At 41.6% G+C, this 24422-nt stretch overlaps 1 protein-coding gene across 1 annotated transcript in view; it reads right to left on the minus strand.

Annotated features, from left to right (window-relative positions):
- Positions 1-313: 313 nt before the first annotated feature.
- Positions 314-24422, minus strand: part of FECH (ferrochelatase) — a 40386-nt gene continuing 16277 nt past the window's right edge. The window contains exons 5-11 of the mRNA XM_017528792.2: positions 19758-19892; positions 16808-16914; positions 13096-13194; positions 7130-7237; positions 6545-6709; positions 3312-3371; positions 314-2854 (exon numbers count right to left, since the gene is read on the minus strand). Of these exons, the coding sequence (XP_017384281.1) occupies positions 2720-2854; positions 3312-3371; positions 6545-6709; positions 7130-7237; positions 13096-13194; positions 16808-16914; positions 19758-19892 (809 nt within the window). The 3' untranslated portion in view covers positions 314-2719. The remainder of the gene's footprint in view (positions 2855-3311; positions 3372-6544; positions 6710-7129; positions 7238-13095; positions 13195-16807; positions 16915-19757; positions 19893-24422) is intronic.

The raw sequence follows: 24422 nt of genomic DNA on the forward strand, positions 1-24422 counted from the left end.
CACACTTTAGGAGACTGAGGCAGGAGGATCCCTTGAGCCCATGAGTTCAAGACCAGCCTGGACAACATGGCAAAACCCCATCTCTACAAAAAAATACAAAAAAGTAGCCAGGCATGAAGATACACTCCTGTAGTCCCAGCACTTGAGAGGCTGAGGTGGGAGAATCACTTAAGCCCAGGAGGTGCAGGTAGCAGTGAGCTGAGATTGCACCACTGCACTCCAGCCTGGGTGACATATCAAGATTCCATCAAAAAAAAAAAAACAACAACAACAAACCTAAGCCACAATGAGTTCATTTCTCCTGATGTGAAGCAAATTTTGAGTGCAAAAATTTATACTGATTTTTAAAAACTTAAGCAGTTTAAGAATGCATACTCTTTAGAAGAGCACTATACATGCAGAGGCCTGGGCCTTACCATCACCCTGGCAAGCTAAATTGCCTCATCAACACTGTCCCTGCAAAGTTTCTGTAGAAGTTGATTCATCAATTAAAAGTCAGATCTGTGCAGACACAGCTTGAAGAAACTGCCAGCAGTTCATTGCTGATTACCAAGGCAAACATTTGTATTTCAAAGTTGACCAACAGGATGACAATTCTCAAAGCTCAAAAAATATTTTGTCCAACTAAATGCTAGCCTAGCGTATGACCATTACCCATCCATGGTTACTAACAATCCAAGGGAACACTGCTGAGAGCAACAAATGCCACAGGCTGCGGTCTCAATAAATCCCTCTTTGTCACTATAAAAGCTGGTCTAGTCCCAACTCAGTATCAAGGATATTATTCCAGACAGCCCAGTATTCTCAATTCAGAAGTTCCTTAGCAAATAAGTGCTTCCGATATATTTGCCGGGGTTCCTGAATTGGAGTTTTCTGCATCATCTCCATAAAAATACTGTTTCACCTTTAAAGTCATTGAAGAATTGAAGCAGACCCTTGGAAAGTTTCCTAAAGGAGTGAGAGTGGCTCCAAAAATAACCTGCCTTCTAGCACCAGACCACTAACCCAGAGAATTCACTTCATGGTGGGATGGTCACTCAAAGTATGCTATGACCCTAACCCCCAAGAAGGTGATGGAAAAGGCTAGAGGAAAATCCTAAACAATTGCCTATGCTTTGTATATTTCTCTAGAAACCCAATCAACTAACAGAAAAGCCAACTGGAAATTTTAAAATGTAGATGCTACTCATGAGGGCTGTCATCGATGCAGGAAAACTATTAACTCCAGTGGATGCCAGGCTTCTTTCACTGTATTAAAAAAGTTCCTCACATTTAATAATTTTGGTTAATTTAGATCAGTTTTGATTTAACAGACAGCATGAATCAAATTTAGTTAAAACATTAATGATGTTGTAATATTTATTAACATAGCCAATTCTCAATATAAAAGATTTATGAATAGCCTAATACTTCTACTTTATAAACTTGCTTTATAAAAAAAAAAATCAAAGAAATGCTCTTTTGAAGAACAAAGTTTCAGGGCTTGGAGGAAAGAGGAAGTGATCATTACAAATTCTTCATAGAACCACCAGGAATCTTTTAATCCATTAAATACAAACATAGAAGATCAGATTCTGATCTGACATTATTTCTGTATTTTTAGAAACACTTTTCACTCACAAATCCAAGGTTGCAATGGCATTAAAAATATCTACAGGAAAGGACTGGCATGAAATACAATATTATGATAATAGTTGTCACATTAAAGTGGTTACTTTTCCGTATTCTTTACATGTCCCACTGTATGGCTATATAATTTTTACAATAAAAAATCATAAATTAAGGAAGAATTCAAGGTTACAAAGCACTGTTGACTTTATAAAAGAATTCTTAAAACAAATGTGCAGAAAGAAGGCATTCGACTAAGATAGAGAAGCCGCCAGGTGGAAAGGCTCGCGAGGTCCCGGGAGGAGCTCCAGGGGGAAGCTCATCGTTGGCCTTTCCAGCAGCGCTGTCCCTGGACATCGGAAGCAGTGGGAGCCCCTTCCCTGTGGCACCCTGGACTCCCACCAAGGCACATAAGACAGACACTGTACTTCTACACATTTATTAGTCTTGGGTGTACGGGGACTCTCAGAGCACTTCTGAAATGCATACTCGATTCCTTTTTACATCGAGGAAAGTAAGATTCACACACAAATACCAAGATGACCAATGAATGGTGGCCTCGCTGGTGAATGCAGCCATTGCAGGTAACCACATTGCCCCCCTAGCTTTCTGTAACCCATGGGATTAGGGAAAAGTTAGGTAACATTTCTTTTTCAAATTCATTTCAAACACTCAACTATGTTCATTTAAAAAACAGCAATTATATGCACAAGACTGTAAACAGATCGCATTCACACTGACAGCCCACAAAGGGGGCTCTCTGTGCCCTTTCAGGAGGGTTTGGGGCAATAAACCCAAAATCTGTATTTAAAATAGGTGTGTCTCATAAGATAAATTTTTAACTTACTTAATAAAGGTCCTAGTGGACATTCCAAACTAGTAGCTTATACCTAGAGAGAGAAAATATAAATGCTTACTGTATAGTTATATAAAAATAGAAATCTATCAATAGAGTCCAATTCTCAAGAAATCACACAGTTTGTGCCCAAAGGTTGTATATATATCAAGGAAGGGTGATTTCCTTCCTTGATCTCTAAACAACATCCTCTCCACGTCGGGGGTATCTAGAGGTTGGGCATTTGCCTAATGCCACAGGGTCCACCAGCGGGGGTCACAGCTGCTGGTTGGTGAAGAAGGATTTAGTCTCCCTGCAGACAGGATTGACACAGAGCGGACAGCTCAGCGTCAGCTGCTTGGAACACAGCTCGTTTGACTGGATGTGTGAATGCACCAAGTCGGCCAGGGCCTGGAAGACAGACAAGAGGCAAAGAGGCATCAGAAGCACAGGGCCTGCTCATCTGCCATTTCCCCCTCCTCCATCTGCCCAGGTCAGCACTCTGGCTTGAGGTTTCTTTTCATCTCAGCAGTGAGCATTTTGGATCAAATTCTACAATATCTTCCTTTCCTGAGAATCCTCAGCTTAGAGAAAGTTAAAACAGAGATTTCAGGAAATGAAATCCTCTTACCCCACCCACTAGATCTTTTCTCTGGAAAGCAGGTTTGAAAGTAGGTGGGTAGGAATCAGAAAATTGGGGCTATCTGAAGGAAGACTGAGCAGATAAGGATAAAATTCGATTTTATTTTTCTAATTAATTGGAACTCCAAATGTTCTAATATGTGAGAAAAACCAATATTCTGCAAGAGTTTCTCAGAGGATTACTCTCTGGTATGTTCTACTAAAATGGTTGTAACACTGTAGATACCTTAGAGAACAATGGATTTCCATTAAGAGACTCTGCTCTTCTGATGTTTTCAACTCCACACTGAATCAAATGAGAAAAGGGAGGAAAAACACAGACATGTTTTATTTTCCTTTTTTTTTTTTCAAAGAAACTGCCACAAAAAAAAAAAAATACACACAGACACACACACACACAATTCAAAGTCTGACTTCAAGTGTTCTCAGACTTGCTCATGAATGAAAAACAGTCATGGGACAGGGCTGTACGTTGATTCTGTTATTATAAATTATTTCTCAATTCCTATGTCCTTCCCCTTCCCGTTATCTTCCCACAGGTGATTTGTTTTTGAATCCTTTTTGTGGTTACACTTGATAAAATTCTCCATTGAAATCTGCTTACCATTCTTTTTTAATTCTATTTTCTAATGCATAATTTTACAGACTCTCCCTAAGTACAATGTTACTTTAAATATAATTTCATATTTGTTTTGATCCCAAGCACGAAGATGAAGTAAATTAACTTATTGACTATAAAATGTACATTGGACCCAATTCAGAGTTGGGTTTTAAAATATATTCCATTTTTTTTTTTTTTTTTTGAGATGGAGTCTTGCTCTGTCGCCCAGGCCGGAGTGCAGTGGCACTGTCTCTGCTCACTGCAACCTCCACCTCCTGGGTTCAAGGGATCGTCCTGCCTCAGCCTCCTGAGTAGCTGGGATTACAGGCACCCACCACCACGCACGGCTAGTTTTTATATTTTTGGTAGAGGCAGGGTTTCACCATGTTGGCCAGGCTGGTCATGAACTCCTGACCTCAAATGATCCACCCGCCTCAGCCTCCCAAAGTGCTGGGATTACAGGTGTGAGCTACCAAGTCTGGCCTAAAATATATTCTTACGGAGAAAAAGCTAAAGGAAAACATGGGAGGATTGTTTCAGTACCATCCCTATTCCCAGTTCCAAAAATATTCACTGCCTAATAACTGAAATTGGTCTAATAATGATTTACTCAGATAGTTAGGATTCGTCTATTTCCCTTTTCTTCTGGTAGCTTTTCAGTACTTGGTCATTTGTTATTTATTTATTTATTGATTGATTGATTGATTGATTGAGATGGAGTCTCCATCTGTTGCTCTGGCACAATCTCAGCTCACCACAGCCTCCGCTAAGCAAATTCAAGTGATTCTCCTGTCTCAGCCTCTCGAGTAGCTGGGATTACAGGCACACGCCACCATGCTTGGCTAAATTTTGTATTTTAGTAGAGATGGGGTTTTGCCATGTTGGCCAGGCTGGTTTCAAACTCCTGGCCTCAGGTGATCCACCCGCCTCGGCCTCCCGAAGTGCTGAGATTACGTGTGTGAGCCACCACACTGGATTCAGTTACTTGATCTTTTAGATTAGCATTTACATCAGGAGATTGGCATGAGAAAAACATTGAGATTCAGCAAACACATGGATCTCAACTTAAGAGGCTGTATTCTCAAACTTCATCTAAAAGTCAGTTACAACTGAATAACCAATGTTGGCAAAGGGCATTCTCTAACAATGTTGGTGGGAGAGTCAGCGATACACTGACTAGAAAAATATGTAGCAACACTGAAATTCCATGTGCACCTGTAGTCCCAGCTACTCAGGTAGCCAAAGAGAGAGGATTGCCTGAACCCAGGATTTTGAGGCTGCAGGGAGCCATGACTGTGCCACTGCGCTCCAGCCTGGTTGACAGAGCCAGATTTCATCTCTAAACAAATTTATAAAATCACAAAAAAGTTAAAATAAAAAAATTGTTTTCCAAACATATTGGTATTAAACTATATTTTCACTGAAGTTTTAGCAGGTTCACAATTAGCCAAACTCATGGTGAGCTACAGAAGGCATCTTTAAATGAAATCCATAGACAATGCTGCAACCACTTCTTAGCCAATTACAACTTGCCTGCAATTCCTTTATCAGAACCACTGACAAGAAACTTAGGTGCTCCCTAGCTTCACCCATGTCTGATTGATGTCCAGCATGGAAATTCAAAATCCACAGGGACCGGGTGTTTGCTCAAGTTCTGTCCCCACCCACTCTCTGCCCTGCCCTGCACCTGCTGCCCAATCCCAGACAGGGTAAAGTCTCCTGCAGGCTGGGCCTCCATCTATCACACACGGGGTGACCAGGGCCAGAAACTCTGGCAGAGAGAAAGGAAAGGGTTTCTTGGATACTAACGCTTCCTTACTCCCCATAAAAATGAAGCTATATGTTGGACACAGGTTTTAGGCCAGCTTTCAGAAGCCAGGACATAGATGAACAAATAGTTTTTCTCCACCCTGAATGACAATTCACATCCATCTCATATTACTAGACACCAAAGATGGTTTTTGTTTTGTTTTGTTTTTTTTTTTTTAGATGGAGTCTTGCTCTGTTGCCAGGCTTGGGTGTGTTGGCGCAATCTCAGCTCACTGCAACCTCAGCTTCCTGGGTTCAGGCGATTCTCCTGACTCAGCCTCCCCCGAGTAGCTGGGACTACAGGTACACACCATCACACCCAGCTAATTTTTGTATTTTTAGTAGAGACGGGGTTTCACCATGTTGACCAAGATGGTCTCTATCTCTTGACCTCATGATCCGCCTGCCTTGGCCTCCCAAAGTGCTGGGATAACAGGCATGAGCCACGGTGCCCGGCCAAAGGTGGCATTTGTTATTTCAATAATCAGATTGATCACAACCCGGCAGCAAATAGCTAAATAAATGAGTGCATAAAGGAAGTCAAGGAAATCACAACACACATTGATTCCACATTCACTTCATGCTCTTCTCTTAAATTACAATGATTCCTGTATGCCTTCACACTCAACAAGAAGCCATGTAACAGCCCTGAGTAAAGGTTACTATTAGGCAAAGAAAAGAAATTATAAAACAATAAACCATTTTCCTTTGGAATTAGTGAGAAGTATAATTCTTTTTTCTTAAACAAGTGTAGTTATTATTACTTTCAAGGAGTCCAGTAACTCAAACTAAGCAAAATGTCAGCCACAGTGATCCCTGGGTCACCTGGTTCAATGAACATACAGGTTTCCTCTCCCACTGCTGACATGAAATTAACTCAATGTGTTGAGATTATTACTCAGATGACGTTATTGTTCAGGAGAATGAGGACACCGTACATGCAAACAAATATAGTAAACAATATTTCTGAATGATACATTAGTTAGTTGCAGAGAAAGTTTCCTTTTAAAACAAGTCATGATGGGATTAAGGCAGATAGGTGCATTTACCTCCTTGGCTAAAACTTGAGAGTACTCAATGTCCAGCTCATACAGCGTTTCAATGTGGTCACTGGTAAACGCTATCGGAACCAAGAGGATATTCTTCCTCCCCCTCTCACAGAGTCCTTTGATAGATTCATCTGTTTGAGGACCCAACCAGGGCATCGGACCAACCTATGCAAAAGGAAGATGAAAGCGTAAGGGACCATTCCTCCTGATGGTCTGTAGTATCTCCATTTGCCACCCTAGGCACACACACTGCCCACGGGGGCAAGAGCCACTCTTTACACCTGCTTGAATAGGTTTGATATTTTCACATGGAAGCTTGAATCCTAGAAGCTGCCTCAATATAATAAGTAACAGTTTCTGTCATTGCAGCTAAAAGTAAAATATTAAACCAACGGAACTCCACGAGTCACTTGATTTCCCCTTCTGTCTTACTCACTTGCAGAGTTCTTTCTGCCCATGGTGAAGAATCAGGTTGTGGAACAGCCTGTCTATGTGGAAGAGCCAAACCGACTATTTCATAACTAACTCATAAAATAAACTTTACCAAAAGAGCTGGCTGCCCGCAGAAGTGTGGAAGCCACCCACCTTGGATTGCCACACGAGTCGGAAGGGGTTGCAGTACCCCAGCCTTTCCATGACTTTTTGGACAGTGGCGCTCACCTCCTGAGGATACGGGTCACCTCTGTTGACCACCTGCAGCAGAGACACAATGGGTGTTCAGTCACCAACACTGGGAAGGCCCCGACTATGTGCTGACACGGTGTGAGCCCTGGAACAAAGTCCTCCCTTTCTGTCTCCTGCACCAATGATGGTATGGTCTGAGTTCAATCACCAAGCTTCCTTAGTTCCACGTCTTCATCAGCCAAAGAAAAACCCTGCACTCAACCATCTCTAAGGTCCCTAAGAGGGTGTAGACTTCCATGTTCCATGTTATTCATGGGTCTAAGGATGGTTCTCTCTCTCTTATCTGAAATATGAAGATGACATAGAAAAGCTGGGCAGGATGGGAATTTCTACACTGGTGGTCATGTGAGTAGTTGATTTCACAACAGGAACTGAAAGAGGGCTGCATGGACAATGTACGGAACTGCTGGATTTACAGTAAACCCCAGTGGAATTAGAGGAGGAAAGCAGCACCTGGGTGCAGGTACCTCCAAGAGTACGACCTGCACCTTCCATTTCCTCTCTCGCCACTCTTCCTGCAACAATGGACAACAGGCAAATGCTTTGTGCACAGCAAATGTTTCATACACATTCCCTTGTTAATACCTTGAAATTTTTCAATGCAAATTTTAATGCTTTAAATATTTACTGTGTACTGACTCCCCAGCCCTCACCTGGCTTTATTTTCTTCTATAGCATCTATTACTTGCTAATCTACCATACTGTTTTCGTATGTATTATGTTTATTATCTTTTGTCTATACTCTCTGAAGACAAAGATTTTTGTCTGTTTTCTTCATTTCCATATCCTATGATATGGATAGAAACAGTGCCTGGAATATAGCAGGTGCTCAATAAATATTGGCAAAATTAAATATAATGACAAGTTGGGTGCAGTGGCTCACCCCTGAAATCCCAGCACTTTGGGAGGCCAAGGTGGGTGGATCGCCTGAGGTCAGGAGTTCAAGATCAGCCTGGCCAACATGGTGAAACCCAGTCTCTACTAAAAATACAAAAATTAGCCAAGTTTGGTGGTGGTCCCTATAATCCCAGCTACTCAGGAGGCTGAGGCAGGAGGATTGCTTGAACCCGGGAGACAAAGGTTGCAGTGAGCCGAGATTGCACCACTGCACTCCAGCCTGGGTGACAAAGCAAGGCTCCATCTCAAAACGTGTGTGTGTGTGTGTGTGTGTATATATATATATATATACACATATACACATGTATATGCATTTACAGGTATTGATCGACTTACGACCTATGCAACTTACGACCATTCGACTTTACGACCACAATCGCTAGCCACGACTGCTCCGCTGTAGATTTTTGGAAACACTACAACATTTTGATGTGTATCAAGAATATCGCTACCACCTGGGAGGCTGTGACAACAAAGTGCATGAATGGCATCTGGAAAAATTGTGTTAAGTGCTATGTTAATGATTTTGACGGATTTGACAGTGAACATGAGCTTGAAACGATTCGGGAAAAAATAGTAAAACTCGCTAAAGACCTTTCTTTGGAGTGTGAAATGGAAGATGTCGAAGAGTTGGTAGACAAAGAATCTGGAGAACTTACAAATGAAGAGCTAATCGAACTGGAAGAAGAAAGAGCGGTGGAAGAAGAAAGAAAAGAAGCAGAGAAAGAAGAGGAGGAGCCAGAAAGAAAGTTCACCACTAAGGGATTATCAGACAGTTTATCTTTACTGAATAAACTTCTTACACATTTTGAAGCAATGGACCCAAACATCGAGCTATTTGCAAGGATTGAATGGATGGCACACGATGTGTTTCGTCCGTATCGTGAAATTTATAAGAAAAAAAGAAACATACAATTCAGACAAAGCTCACCATGTTTATGAAAAAACCAACTCCGGTAACCCCAACTGCTGCCTCAGATGACGACATCAACGATCCTCAGCCAAGCACCAGGGGCCAACAAAATGTTTCGTACATGTTTATATATTTTGATATGTTTTGCAATTGGGAAAATGTTTCCTATGGTATTTTTCACACCTGTATTTTGTATTTTTGTATGCACCTGTATTTTGTAATTTTGTATGTTTTGCAAATATTAAACCAGTTGTATTGGTAATGCAGTGTTTTACTTAAACCTGATGACTGTAAAGGTAAGAAACAAAATGGTGTAGAGATGATACAAATGGCATAAAATGAACAAAGAAAATTATGATATATAACAATAAGGAAAGAAAATTATGATAAAATATGACAAAGATTTTTATAACATCATTTCACAGTACTGTACATGTAGCCTACTCAACTTACGACCAAATCGTGTTACGACCGGTCTGTCGGAACCAATCGTCGTCGTAAGTTGAGCACTAGTTGTATATATGTGTGTACAGATGGTGCTCGACTTACGACCACGATTGGTTCCGACAGGCCGGTCGTAACACGATTTGGTCGTAAGTTGAGTAGGCTATATGCACGCGGAGATGGTAGTGCTGCCGGAAGCTGGTCCGCACTGTCATACACCCAGCTGGGCAACGTTTGCGCTGCCAGACGCGGTGCAGTCGTGGCTAGCAACTGTGGTCATAAAGCCAAATGGTCGTAAGTTGCATAGGTCATAAGTCGATCGATACCTGTGTGTGCGTGTATATATATATATATAGACTCCATCTCAAAACATATGTGTATATATATGTATGTTTTGAGATGGAGTCTTGCTCTGTCAAGACTCACATATATATGTATATATGTACTGACATATGCTATATATGTATACTATATATGTCAGTATGTTATATACCGTATATATACTGTATAGTATATACAGTATAGTACAGTATAGTGTGTGTATATATGTACTGACGAACAATTTTATGATTATTACTACTGGTTTGTTTAAAAGCCATGGGAGGCATAAATGTAGAAGGAGTGAAAGAAACACAAAGCCGCCACTGGAATAGCAATGCAGTAATGCCACAAACATGAACTACCTGTGGATGCTAAGATTAGAGCAAAGTCTGAGGAATAACAGAATCTCTGTATTGTCTCAAAGCTATCTCCTCCAAGATATTTTTAATTACAAAGTGAAAAATAGTAATTGTAGGATGGATCAGCATGGCAGACACAACCTTAAACGAGGGACCAGGGATCACATCACCAGAAGAAAAGCACGTTGACATCACGGACCCCCGGGTGTGACGCACGGAGCAGGGCCCTGCACCCCTGTGGGTTCTTGCCAATGATGCATAACCGCAATCTAATCATGAGAAAACTTCAGACAGATCATGCCACAAAACAACTGACTTCCTAAAAATGGCTCCTCAAAAGTATCAAGGTGCGACAGGGTGTGGTGCCTCACACCTGTAATCTCAGCACTTTGGGAGGCTGAGGTGGGTGGATCACCTGGGCCCAGGAAGTCGAGACCAGCTTGGGCAAATGGCGAAGTCCTGTCTCTTCAAAAAATACAAAAATTAGCCGGGTGTGGTGGTGCGCACGTGTAGTCCCAGCCGCTCGGGAGACTGAGATGAGAGGATTACCCGGGTCTGGGAGGTCGAGGATGCAGTGAGTTGTGACTGCACCGCAGCACTCCAGGCCGAGTGACAGAGTGAGACCCTGTCTCCAAAAAAAAAAAAAAAAAAAAAAAAAAATCAAGGGGATGAAAGAAAAGCCAAGTATAAGGACTGTCACAGATTGGAGGGTGCTGAGGAAACCCCACACCCACACACAGTGTGGGACCCTGGACTGGGTCCCGGAAGAGAAAAAAGACAGCTTTGGAAATAGAGGTGACATCCACATGAAGCCTGGGGTGCAGGGAATAGCAGCGTGCCGGTGCTGGCTTCTTAGTGTTGATAACCGTAGAGTGGTTGTGTGAGATGTTAACGTTCGGGGAAGCTGTGGAGAAGGTGTACATATTCTTTTAACTCTTTACTCTTTTAACCAGTTTCCTGTAAGTTTAAAAATTACTTCAAAATAAAAAGTTTAAAAAGTCGTTAGAAGTAAATGTAGGGGAAGAGAAGAGCGTGCTAGGTCAGCGCTCTCTCTCAACTCTCCAACTGCCCTCCCCATGCCAGGCTTATCCTTATGACATTGTGGCACTTCCCGGTCCCACAAGAACGCTTGAGCAGCAAAATAACCTGGAAGCAGCATGCTCCACCTCCAGGTGAGAGGCCAGGGAAGTGAGACCGGGGTGTGGGGAGGCAAGGCAGCGCCTGGAATCCCCACATACAAAAATGGGTTTTGCCTGGGCACAGTGGCTCATGCCTGTGATCCCAGTACTTTGGGAGGCCAAGGCGGGTGGATCAGTTGATGTTGAGACCAGCCTGGGCAACATGGTGAAATCCTGTCTATACTAAAAATGCAAAAACTTAGCCAGGTGCGGTGGTGTGTGCCCGTGGTCTCAGGTCCTCAGACGGCTCAGGAGAATTGCTTGAATCCAGGAGGTGGAGGCTGCAGTGAGCCATGATCGCACCATTGCACTCCAGCCTGGGCAACAGAGTGAGACCCCATCAAAAAAAAAAAAAAAAAAGCAAATGTGTTTGCTCCAAGCTGGTTCAAGAGCTTCCCTCTGGCAACCCAGGCTAGATCTCACCATACATAGGATGAGGCAGGAAGATGGACATGTGCAAAGCACTGCCTGACACCAGAAAAGGAGGAAATTTAAACCCATTAAAATAGGCAGGCTTCCAGAAGAGAGGTCCAGAGAGAGGAATTTATTTCCAGAGCCTCCTACCACCCACAGGAGGCCCAGCAGAGATGAGGAGTGGAAAATCTACAAGGGCTTGTCCCTCATGGCCACCAGGGGGCGGTAAGGCCCAGTTACAAGCATGGCCGCAGACACAGGTTGGCTCCATTCCCGATGTTGTTAAAACCTCAATCACACCTATGAAGAGATAATTCTCCAACTCTCCGGCTTGGAAAGCACTGTTTTTAGAACACAAGGCTAGTTCTGAGCAGATGAAGCTGGTTACTTATTGCAAGCACTTCTCTATTATCATACAGCACACTGGCTTGATCATTCTTGTTTCCAACAATGAGACAGCTACGGCACAGATTGTAGCATCTGGATGAACAGCCTAGTGTAATATGATGAACTAAAGAGCAGCCAGATCCCAACTCGATCCTCTGTTTTCACTTGCAAAAAATGTGTTCCTGGGTCTTAGCAAACTGCAGTGGCTGCCTGGGATTCAAATAGCCCCACCAAACCCTGAGGACAAAAGCATGGGATTGAGAGGCTTCATCTGAACAGAGAATCTCCCACTCAACACACAGCAACATCACGCTGAGCTCTGGCGACAGGGCAGGCAAAAGTAACCTTCTCTTAACTGTTCCACTTATTAGAAAGTCTTACATTTGAATATATCTTCAAGTTGTCATTTTAAAGAAAAGAGGAGCCAGGCATGGTGGTTCATACCTGTAATCCCAGCACCTTGGCAGGCCAAGGCGGGTGGATCACCTGAGGTCAGGAGTTTGAGACCACTCTGGCCAACATGGTGAAACCCGGTTTCTACTAAAAATACAAAAACTTAGCTAGGCATGGTGGTGGGTGCCTAGAATTCCAGCTACTTGGGAGGTTGAGGCAGGAGAATTGCTTGAACCCAGGAGGCAGAGGTTGCAGTGAGCTGAGATCGTGACATTGAACTCCAGCCTGGGTGACAGAGCAAGACCCTGTCTCAAAAAAAAGGAAAAGATCTATTTAAAACATTAAAATTGGAATTCCTTGTTATGAGGTTTGAAGAAATGAGGCTAAACTAGCAGCAAGTCAAGTATCAGGAAAAAAAATTAGCAGCACGTCTGAGATTTGAGAATTCATTCTTGCACTGGGCTTAGGACATAATGGAAGCTAGACTCATTTTACACATTTAGAAAATGAAATCACCCAATCCTCCATCACCAGGTCATACAACAAAACGTTCTTACTTACAGACATTGGCAGTGAGTGAGCAGAAAACAGAATGACCACCTCGCTTCTCTTCTCAAGTGGAAAACGGTCCAGTTCCTTTAGAACGTGGTCTGCAAAGCACTGCGGGAATCACAAAAGGAGGGTAAAGAGGAAGGGAAGAGAGAAATGGAAGGAAAAAGGAAAGATTTTTAAAATGAAGGCTACACCAAAAATCTCGGAGCAACCCTCAAAAATCAGACCTCTCTTTTTTAAAAAATTGCAAACACTCCAGCCTCTAAGCATTGGTTTATTATCAAAATGGATCATAACGGTTTCAGGGGCCTGGGGAATTTGCTGGGAAACTTCTAAAGCTCACTAATGGCTCACTGCAAATGTGCGCCGTGGATGTGCTTCCCCTCGGGAAGGACAGGGCACACTTCCAGATGGAAAGGAAACACAGATGGGAAGGAGAAGTTGTTTTAAGACGTCTCATTTGCTCCGTTAGCAGGAAAATAGCTTACAGGGTCTTTCTAAAGCCTCCGTGGTTTGGCTTTCAGGCATACCACATTAAATACATGAGTCAGAAATAGTAGGGAAATAAGAAAATACTGTTCTATTTTTATAACATTTTCTTCTCAGCCTGCATCCCCATCAAGTCCATTTTTATAAAAACCTTCACAGTAACAGATGACAGGTGATACACACCCATTAAATTCACAGAGCGGGGAAAGATGTGGTAAACTCAGGGGCCCATTCAGTCCCATCTGGGGAACTTGCGAGAGAACATGGTTCCTGCCTCCTGCTCCAAACCTCTGTCCACCAGACCAGGGAGCTCCCTTCGTCTAGCTAGCACTTTCTGATTCACGTCGATAGGTGCTGAAATACCAGAGCTGAAGGGGCTTTCTTTCATCTTATACTTTAATCATCCTCTGTCATTTCGCTTATAAAAAATGCTACAAAAGACAGAAATGGGTCAACTGACAAAATCAGAATATGAATGTAAATTAAGTAAAAGTTTATGTATTGATGTTAAATTTACTGAATTTGAATGTTGTATTGTGGTTATGTAAGAGAATATTCCTGATTTTAGGAAACATACACCTAAGTATTTAGGTGTAGATGATGGCGATATACGCATAACTTATTCCCAAATGGGTCAGAAGAAAAAGGATGTATATACAAACACAGAGACACACACATATACACACACACATAGAGTATGTAAATGATAAACCAAGTGGGATATACGTGTTAATAACATGTCAATAGGCCAGACGCAGTGGCTCACGCCAGTAATCCCAGCACTTTGGGAGCCAAGGCGGGAGGATTGCTTGAGCCCAGAAGTTCAAGACCAGCCTGGGCAACATGGAAAGACCTAATCTCCACAAAATTTTTAAAAATTAGCAGGGCATGATGGCACATGTCTGTGGCATTTGAGGAGGCTGAGGCAGGAGGATCACTTGAGCCCAGGAGGTCAAGGCTGCAGTGAGCTATAAACATGCCACTGCACTCCAGCCTGGACAACAGAGTGAAACCCTGTCTCAAAATAATAATAATACATGAATATAGGTAAAAGAGTAGATGAGAGTTCCTTATACTGTTTTTAATCTTATAACTTTTCTGCATATCTAAAATTATTTCCAAACTGTCCATTATAACTTTTTAAAAATTAAAAAGGTCAATTTATCAGAAACATGTAAATCTGCACTTGTTGGTAGTTTGATATATCAGTGCCACTGAAAACAATGGTATAAGCAAACTATTCCCTGATAATTATTAAGATATGATTAATCTTTCCAGAACTCTCAAAATTTGGTAAATAAATGTCCTAAGGCATAAAATGGTACCTAAAGGTAAATTCCTTTTTCAGAATTTATAATGTAAATTCTCAGTAAATGTGATAGGATTAGACACAAACAAAACCAATATTTTCTGGTCTTTGCAGTGTTTGGAAACTAAGGATGCTCAGAAAGGATTATTTTTGGACCTCAGCCTAGATAAGGAGGCCCATTGCAAGGTTTAGACAGGAGCCTAGAACATATATTTGCTCCAATTACTCCAACAGCTAGAAAATACCAATATTGGAGAAAACAGTAATAAAATGACTATTTGGAGTAATTACTACCTATACCAAGTAGAAATGTGAATTCAAAATGGAATTTGTAGTTTTTAACTATATTTTTAGTTTTAGTTTAGGGTTTTGTTTTCTGGTTTCCAAAAATGTCACATCATATCCAAAGCTTAGTGTTTTGTTTTGCTTTTTTTCTTGGCTTGCAAAACTGCAAGTAAAAACACAAATCATATGGCTTGCAACAGCCTCTAAGCCATCCTCAAAACTGAGGCGCCATGGGCAAGGAGAAGTGCTATTTAAATCACCTAAAACCCATCTGCAGTATTTTCTACACACAACCCCCCTGCAGAATGAAAGAGGCACAGAGCCTCTCAGAGCCTTCAATCACACCATCTAGAAGGGCAGATAAATGCCTCTAAAATTCCCTTTCATTTTATGAACAGAGACTTCCTCAGTTAAGAGACCTTTCCATCGTCCTGCTTCCCCCCTTTTCAAAGGGCTGAATTTTAATGCAAATCTAATTACTCACTCGTTCAGGGCAGGCAGATGCTGTGCAGATCCCTCCATTCCCTGCTACCACATGGCAGTGCTGACCTGAAACACCCCTCCTTTCCTATCAGGCCTCCCAGAGCAAAACCCGGGCTGCTGGTGCTTCAGGCAGTACTGGCTGGACCCAGCAATACAGCCGTCAGTGGTGCACACAGAGACCACTACACCCACCCCTAAGGGTAAGCCTTCTTTTCACTTTTTACTTAAAATTGGATTTCAACCCAAGTGTTAACCCTTTATGTGCCTATGGAACACTGCTCTGGGGAGAGCTGGCCCGATTTCAATGATATCTAGCACCATCTAGTGGTCACAGATTTCAGTGACACCAGACTTTAGAAGTGAGTAGGGTTTTTTGCCAGGAGTCAGAAAACCGTCGAGGAGTGAAAAATAAAATGGATAAAATCTAAATGACCTAATATTACCCCTACCTAAAATAACTCAAAAACAGAAACTTCTACTAGCAGAACAAAATTATATTTGCATATTTTAGGGCAATATTTTACCAACTGCCCTCTCATATTTGACAGGCAGAAAAGAATACAGTAACATAAGTTCAAAGCTACTAATTTTAGAACTGTAATTTTAACTTATTCTCCTAAAATCAAGCACCTGTTAATAAAAATATTATAAATGTAAACTGTATAGAAGAAATATGAAATTTCTTTTAATATGTGAAGCTTTCTCAATTGAAACATTCATTTTCATGTCTCAGAACATGTAGCTATATTACTTTTACATTTTTTAAACCTTTTGACATTTTAAAAGATTTAGAAAATAGAAAATTTAATTCATTGGTTAGTCATTCGATCTCTAAATGTGAGTTAGCTGAAACACCATGCACAATCTTTAATGATCTTCTGGTCATGGGAAACTCAAAACTCAAAACATCATTTTGTGATGGTTTGGGACTAATAGCATTAATGTGAAGAAAGAAGAGTCTAATCATTTTAATCTTTAAATTCATTTCCTCTTTTCATAATAAATCAAGAGTGTAATATTTTTATTTAATCCCTAACACACAATTTAAGCAAGAGAACAGTAAAGCTCAGAAGGACATCCATAAACCCAGAAGGGACGAGCAGCTGATTCACGCTGGACGACGGGGTGACGGGCGGCTGGCAGTCACTGGCTTACCTGAATGAGGAGGCGATGTGTGGGCCACCTGTCAATAGTGCTCCACTTCATCATGGGCTTCCGTCCCACTTGATTATAGTATCTGTAAATGGCATTTAAGCTGCTGCCTGAAATATACAGAGGCCACTCAGTAGATGCATTTTGATTATGGTGAAAATAAAAAACAGACTCGTAAAGGTAGTATATACAAGTTCAAAGCAGTAACTGCTTCTATACTGAATCAGTCTAATCACAATTACTTTAATACTCTAAAGTGCATATAGATTTAACTACTCTGAAAATGAAGATCACTAAAAAGCAATCAATTTCAATGGACTTTCAAAGACTACTGATGTCAGTTCTAGTGAAAAACAAGATGGCTGAAGATTTATGAAATATAAGCAGTCATATTTACAGGGACAAGTCTCTGTAAGTATGAAATTGAAAGTATGTTGGCCGGGCATGGTGGCTCATCCCTGTAATCCCAGCACTTTGGGAGGCCGAGGTGGGCTGCTCACCTGAGGTCGGGAGTTTGAGACCTGCCTGACCAACACGGAGAAACCCCTGTCTCTACTAAAAAAATACACAATTAGGGGAGCATGGTGGTACATGTCTGTAATTCCAGCTACTTTGGAGGCTGAGGCAGGAGAATCACTTAAACCCAGGAGGCGGAGATTGCAGTGAACCAAGATTGCACCATTGCACTCCAGCCTGGGCAACAACAGCAAAACCCTGTCTCAAAAAAAAAAAAGAAAGAAAGAAAGTCTGGTTTTTTTTCACAGTTACAAAGATTATCAACCCCATCACAGAACATGTATGGGATGGGGAAGAAAAGAAAAAAGAAACTGAGCATTTTCCCAGCATGCTAATCACAGTCATTGTTTTACTCTAACAGAGTTCTTTTTTTCTTTATAGCTATTTTGTTTTACAAAGTTGTAATTTTTAATACATATGCAGTTCTGCATGCTGAGTATTCTGAGCATTTTTACTAAATATTCTGAGATAAATATTTTCTATGTTACAATAAAAGCTTTATAACGATTTTTTGTTAGGTTGGTTGGTTTTGAGACAAAGCTTTGCTCTGTTGCCCAGGCTGGAGTGCAATGGTGTGATCTCAGCTCACCACAACCTCCACCTCTCCATGCTTTCCATCACTAATCCACTGGGCTCTCTAACTATAAGAACTATTAGTTAGGTTTCCAATTTAAAATGTTAGTCAGGAGAGAGCATATTTTAAATCAAATATACCCTCAGACTAAGACTCAACTTTCAAAAGGATACACAGCTTCCATTTTGGTGAGTAGAATACAGTGAATCAGAAGAATTCAAATGGACTCCATTCAAGGTTCAGAAACAATCTCTTCAGAAATCAAAAAGTAGTCACCACCATGTTGACATTATAAACCACACTTCACAGGTGGATATCATTTTCATATGTGCAAGGGGGCAACTGGAAGCTACATTAGTGCTTTCAGGTTGCTTGGAAACATTCAATAAACAACCCAACTTTTTGTAGCAGAACATTTCAAAAAGAAATAATAATTTAAGCGGAGCACCTGTAATCCCAGCACTTTAGGAGGCTGAGGAAGGTAGATCACTTGTGGCCAGGAGTTTGAGATGAACCTGGCCAACATGGTAAAACCCTATCTCTACCAAAAATACAAAAATTAGCCAAGCATGGTGACGCATGCCTGTAATCCCAGCTACTCGGGAGGCTGAGGCAGGAGAATCACTTGAACCTGAAAGACAGAGGTTGCAATGACAGAGTGAGACTCTGTCTCAGAAAAAAAAAAAAAAAGAAAAGAAAAGAAATGATAATTCAAACTCTTGAGGGTATATGAGAACTCAGGCATTTAAATGGGTTCTCTGAACAAATATTTAAAGCACATAACAAGCTTTGACCTTTTCTTCCAATAGTCTTTTGACTCTCCTTATGGTTAAAGAAAATGATAAACATTAATATCCAAAAGCAATTTGGGACTAAGAATGTGCTGACCTCAATCCTTGCAATGAATGCAAACAAATGTATCTGTAGGTGACAGTAGCAACTTTGCCTACAATGAATGATACAGAGATTGCCAAACAGATTATTCTTCAGCTCCGGTTAAATATACAGAAAACAACAAGCAGTAACATTTTCCAAAATCAGGAACATGGAGAATTTTGCAAGGGAAACCCCGAACTGGGCTTTAGTTTTACCAGCAACCAACCAATATTATCAGCACAACAGCAACAACAAAATACCAGTATTTCCCATGTTGTGTGGGTCTCTTTGCTCTCAAAATGGGAACAGTTACAATCTTTGCTACATCAATAAGAAAATCTGTGGCCAGGAGCAGTGGCTCATGCCTATAAGCCCAGCACTTTGGGAGGCCGAGGTGGGTGGATCACCTGAGGTTGGGAGTTCAAGACCAGCCTGACCAACAAAGAGAAACCCCGTCTCTACTGAAAAATACAAAATTAGCCAGGCGTGGTGGCACATGCCTGTAATCCCAGCTACTCGGGAGGCTGAGGCAGAACCACCTCTTGAACTTGGGGGGTGGAGGTTATGGTGAGCTGAGATTGCACCATTGCACTCCAGCCTGGGCAACAAGAGCAAAATTCTTTTTTTTTTTTTTTTAAGAAAGAAAATCTGGGTAGCCATAAAAAGAAGGTTTATCACACAAACCTAGAAAGTGCCTTAAGGTTCATTTACTGATCCATTACACAATAGCATTAAAGCGCTGAGCACTTACCAGCCACTGCCTACCACCCACCATTTGTAATTCCCAGCCAAGCGGCCAATAATTCAAGGGACAGATGGACCATGAGATTTCAAATAGACTGACCTAAACTCTCATGTTTAAAGAAGACAGGCTGGATTTGCCATTCAAATTGCAAATGCTTCATCCCTCTCCTTCAGTACTTAGACTCCTCGTTATTTTCGCCGGCACCGCATCTACCTGTCCACTGTGAGAGAGAGATGCCTTACCTGTGGTGGAGCAGCTGTACTGTGGATACTGCGTGAAAGCAATAGCCCTTTCTAGGCCATCTCTCTCCATCTCTTCAATGGCTTCTTCTGTTAAAGGATGGACGTACCGAAATCCAATATAGTATTTGTGAGGGGCTATTAGGAAGCACATGTGGAAAGGAAAAAGTATTAATCTTTATATAGATTCCTCAGAGTCACCAAACATAATGCAATGCCCAGAACAAAGAACAGCTAATGTAATTTCCTATGGCACTGACGGTGATGGCAAGTTTAGCATATTCCTTGGATCTTATCCACTCTTCAGCTGGTATGCGGACTTTTAATCAGGATTTTCTGAGATCAGCACCCCACCCACACACCTTTACTGCACAGTGGTTTTTAAAACTCAAACTTCTGTTCCTAATTTTCTGTTTTTGGCTGGCATGAGAGAGCCTGAAGAAAAAGGAGGAAAAAACAACACTTATTCTAAAATTGGACTTCCTCTTGCATACCAGACACCATGGTAGACACCGTGTGTTATTATTTTAATCATTTAGACCTTGTTTTTCAGATAAGGAAACAGAGACTCTGAAGGTTAACTGAACTGCCCAAAGTCATACCTTGCAGGTGGTCAAGCTGGAATTAGAGCCTGGATCCCCCACCCCATGCTTCTCGCTCCTCCCAGGTCTCCCTACCCTGCTCCTATTACCCAGTTCCCCAAATCCCCAGGCCAACTTGTTTATATTTTAAAAATACAAGAGCTCTTGGATACGTAAAAAAAAAAATTCATTGATAACAAATGATTAAAATGATTCTCCTCATCACACATATAAAACAATGCTTAATTTGGAGGTACCACATGGGATTTAAAGCCACTGTTCTTGATGTCTAAATGGCCCACACCTGCTATATATCCTCGTGTTCTTTCCCTGTCCCTTCCCTGTCCTTTCACCAACATGCTCCTCTATATTCTTCTTCCTCCTGCATCTCCCTTTCCTGTATTTCAAAAACATTCACACCACCTAATTGCTTAAACATGTATAAAGCCATAAAACTACAAGTTTCCTAAACTTACTTAGTCTTGGTTCCTCGCCTTTTCATAGGATTACATATGACTTACACTCAGAGGTGACAGTGAGAATCAGTACATGAATGTCAGGTAGTACTAAAACCATGATAATGTTACCATCCAAAGCATTAGAAGAGGCTGCAACTATGAATGCGACACAAATTGCCCCAAGAAACATCTAAGTTAAAGTGAAGGAAAAGATGGGAGTTTATCTCATTTTTACCTAGATACATACAAGGATGACATTCCTCCTAACTTGACCCAGAGAACTACAAGCCAATGGAACACATTCCCAAGGAAGAAGCGGAATGCTGTTAGGTGAGAGAGGCATGCGTGTGTGGAAAAGCTGGTCAGACTCAGTATTCTCTGGTTGGGGACAGCAAAAAGGAGGAAGGAAGTAAAATGGAATCATTTGCAGCTCCCTGTCTGTTTTCAGGCCACCAATTTCATGCTGTCTTGCATAAAATGGTCACTAGCAATTAACACATATCAGAGGATGTGATCCCATAAGCAAACTCCAAATGACTAATTGTTCAAAGATTATGTGCTTCATGCTAAAAACTGCCAACTATTACCATACCGTCAAATCCACTGAAGCAACTCCTGGTGATCTGAACTCAGGTTTAGCAAGCAAGGGGAAACTGCTTTCAAATTTGCTTTGAAACAATACAATGATCAGAATGCCATCACCAGTGCTGCGGGTCAACCAGCTCCTCACGTTTTTTTTTCACCTGTCTAGTATCTGCAGGTTATAGTCTAAACGCCTGGGGTCTGGGAGTTCCTCAAATCGTGCATACTAAGCGGTAGACAGGCTGCTGTGGCAGATAAAGACAGGGCGGGCGGCCACATTTTAAAGTGAGACAGAGTAAAATACCCTGGAAATAACTGATAATGTTTTCTAAATGCTTTCTAAAGACAGCTTGCAAACACATATTGCAAAAAAAAAAAAAAAAAAAAAACGGCAATATCCCCGACTGGGCATATCCTGAGGAACCAACAAACAGTATTCATGAAGGACCCCTGTCCATCAGGGTGGGTTTCACACTGTGCTGGCTGCCCCTGGCAGGATGCAGGCATGGGAAGGAGCCTCTCTGATGTTAACCAGCACCACATCTCGTAGGCACATCTGGCCAGAGTGAGCCCAAAACACATCACTCACTGGCCTAGCCTAGGTACCCTCAGAGCAGCCGTCCAATGAATAGTCTTCCACAAGAACTATGAAAAGACAGAGAAACTAGATTTTAAACAGCAAAACTTCATTAATTTAGCATGTACAATCGTTCAAATGTCCGATATGCACATGATTTTTTGAGAGAAAGGTTTGAAATACATAGCAAACGCTTCTTAATTTGTATCAAATCACGAACCTGTGCCAACAATGAAAAGGCTCACGTATATTGAATTTTTGCAATGTTAATGCCTTTCAGGATTATGTTATTTAATTTTCACAAGGATCTAGGAGTTGGATTCTATTATCATCCCCATTTTTGAGCTGAGGCTTAGTGAAATAAGTAAACTGCCTGAACCAGGGGGGAAATCCAACATCTTCAGAGAAAAGAGCCCACACTCCTACCACACTGCATCCGGTAAAGAAGAGAAGTATTTCATGAGTAACCCTTACTTACAGCTTCACTGAAAGCAGTTACAAGCTAAGCCGTTAAACTATAATTTGTAAAGCATATTTGAGATTCAGCCTTTCCATCAGATAATTACACTTCTCATCTACTTCTGTTATCTATTCTCTACATTTCTGCAATGCAGTGTAACTACATGAAACCATTTCCTGATATAACTCACTGTCTTAGTTAACTGGTCAATTCTATGAAAACCAGTGCAAGTCTCAAAAGGTCCACTCTGGCTACCAAACAACAACCACTTCCCTAAAAAATGACAGCATGAAACACGTTTATCTGTTTGCAATCATCGCATTTTCTGGCCTAAAGAGAATTTTTCTTAACAGAAATAAATGAACAAACATAGTTTAAAAGGGAACTTTACAACTGTATAGAAGGAAAGGATCAGAAGGGAGGAGGAATGAGAAGGAGATGGAGAGGCACCCCAGCAGCCTTGCCACAGAGACAGGAGGTGGCGGGAAGGATGCCCTTCTGTCTGTTTTCCTTCTTCAAGTCTGACAACTGTACTAGGGCTCTAACTCCTGGGCTCAAGCAATCCTTCTGTCTCAGCCTCCCAAAGAGCTGGGGTGCACACCACCCCCATGCTCACTAGGGCATGTAATGATGGGTACCATAGTAACACAAAAACAGGAAAAATGGGAACCTTTCTGCCTCTTCTTCCCGCTGAAGACAGCATAGCAATTGCAAATTTGGTTCACAATAAATCCTTTTTTTTTTTTTTTTTTTTTTTTTTAGACAGGGTCTCACTCTGTTGCCCAGGCTGGAATGCAGTGGTGTGATCATGGCTCACTGCAGCCTCAACCTCCCTCACTCAAGCGATCCTCTCACCTCAGCCTCACAAATAGCTGGGCCTACAGGCATGTGTCACCATGCCTGACTAATTTTTGGGTTTGGTTTTGTTTTGTTTTGTTTGTATGTGTAGACAGAGTTTCACAATGTTGCTCAGGCTGGTCTCACACTCCTGGGCTCAAGTAATCCACCAACCTTGACCTCCCAAAGTGCTGGGATTACAGGTGTGAACCACTCAGCCAGGCCCACAAAAAGCCTTTGATCATGATAAACCGTTAATAACTTGTATTTGTTCTCTATCAGGCAGGTGTGAGTGGAGGACTGACATTTTAAAAGATGCACTGCAGCATGTGCAGAGGAACCACATGCCCTTGGGCCCCAGCTGAAAGCAGGAAGCAAGCCGGATGTGCAGAAGCACAATTGAACAAATCTCCAAGTGAGGTGATGTGTGAAGGGGCCAGGGCCCTTTGTTACTTTCTGCCATGGGCACCGGTGGATTCTGAGAGCAGCTGGAGTGGATGCTCGCTCAGTGAGGTCAGAAAAGAGTAAAAGGCTCCCTTTGGTCCTGCCTAGTGAAGCTGTTCTCCTTGAGGGTCCCCAGCATCACAAACCTATCCTGATCCCAAAGCTCTAAGATATATTTGCAACAAATGTAATTCATGTGTCCTGAGATGTACATTTTTTTCGGTTTTAACATTTCTTATATCAGTCCAGTCGCTAATAGATGATGCCTTAAAATTAATTGGTAGTGCTTTTGTGTCTTAGTACTATACAAAAACAGTGTGTTCTACAATCAGTTGTGTGTCTTTGATGTGTTTAATATGGCATGTTTACTTCATCCATGCATATAGTGGTTCACTCTGCACACCGTTATTCTGCATAGAGGTTCTCAGATGTGCACAATCGTCTTTCAGTGTCACGTCCAACAAGGACCTTCAATACCTTACAATGGTGGTATTCTGAGAGCTGAAAGCATCACTGCAAGTTGCTTAGTGTCTTGTGGCTTCCATGAGAGCTAGCTAATCCCGCTCTCAATGTTCTAATTAGCTATCCAACTAGAAAGAAAAGGCAACAGCAGCAGCCTCAATCCATTTTCCAAAGATTTCTTTCCAGTGTAATGATATATGCATCTTTTATTCATGGTATGTTGCTTGTGCCTTATACTCTAGCTCAACTTAATAAACATCTCGAACT

Source organism: Cebus imitator, unplaced genomic scaffold (assembly GCF_001604975.1).
Source record: "Cebus imitator isolate Cc_AM_T3 unplaced genomic scaffold, Cebus_imitator-1.0 Scaffold55, whole genome shotgun sequence".
In the NCBI taxonomy this organism is placed as follows: Eukaryota; Metazoa; Chordata; class Mammalia; order Primates; family Cebidae; genus Cebus; species Cebus imitator.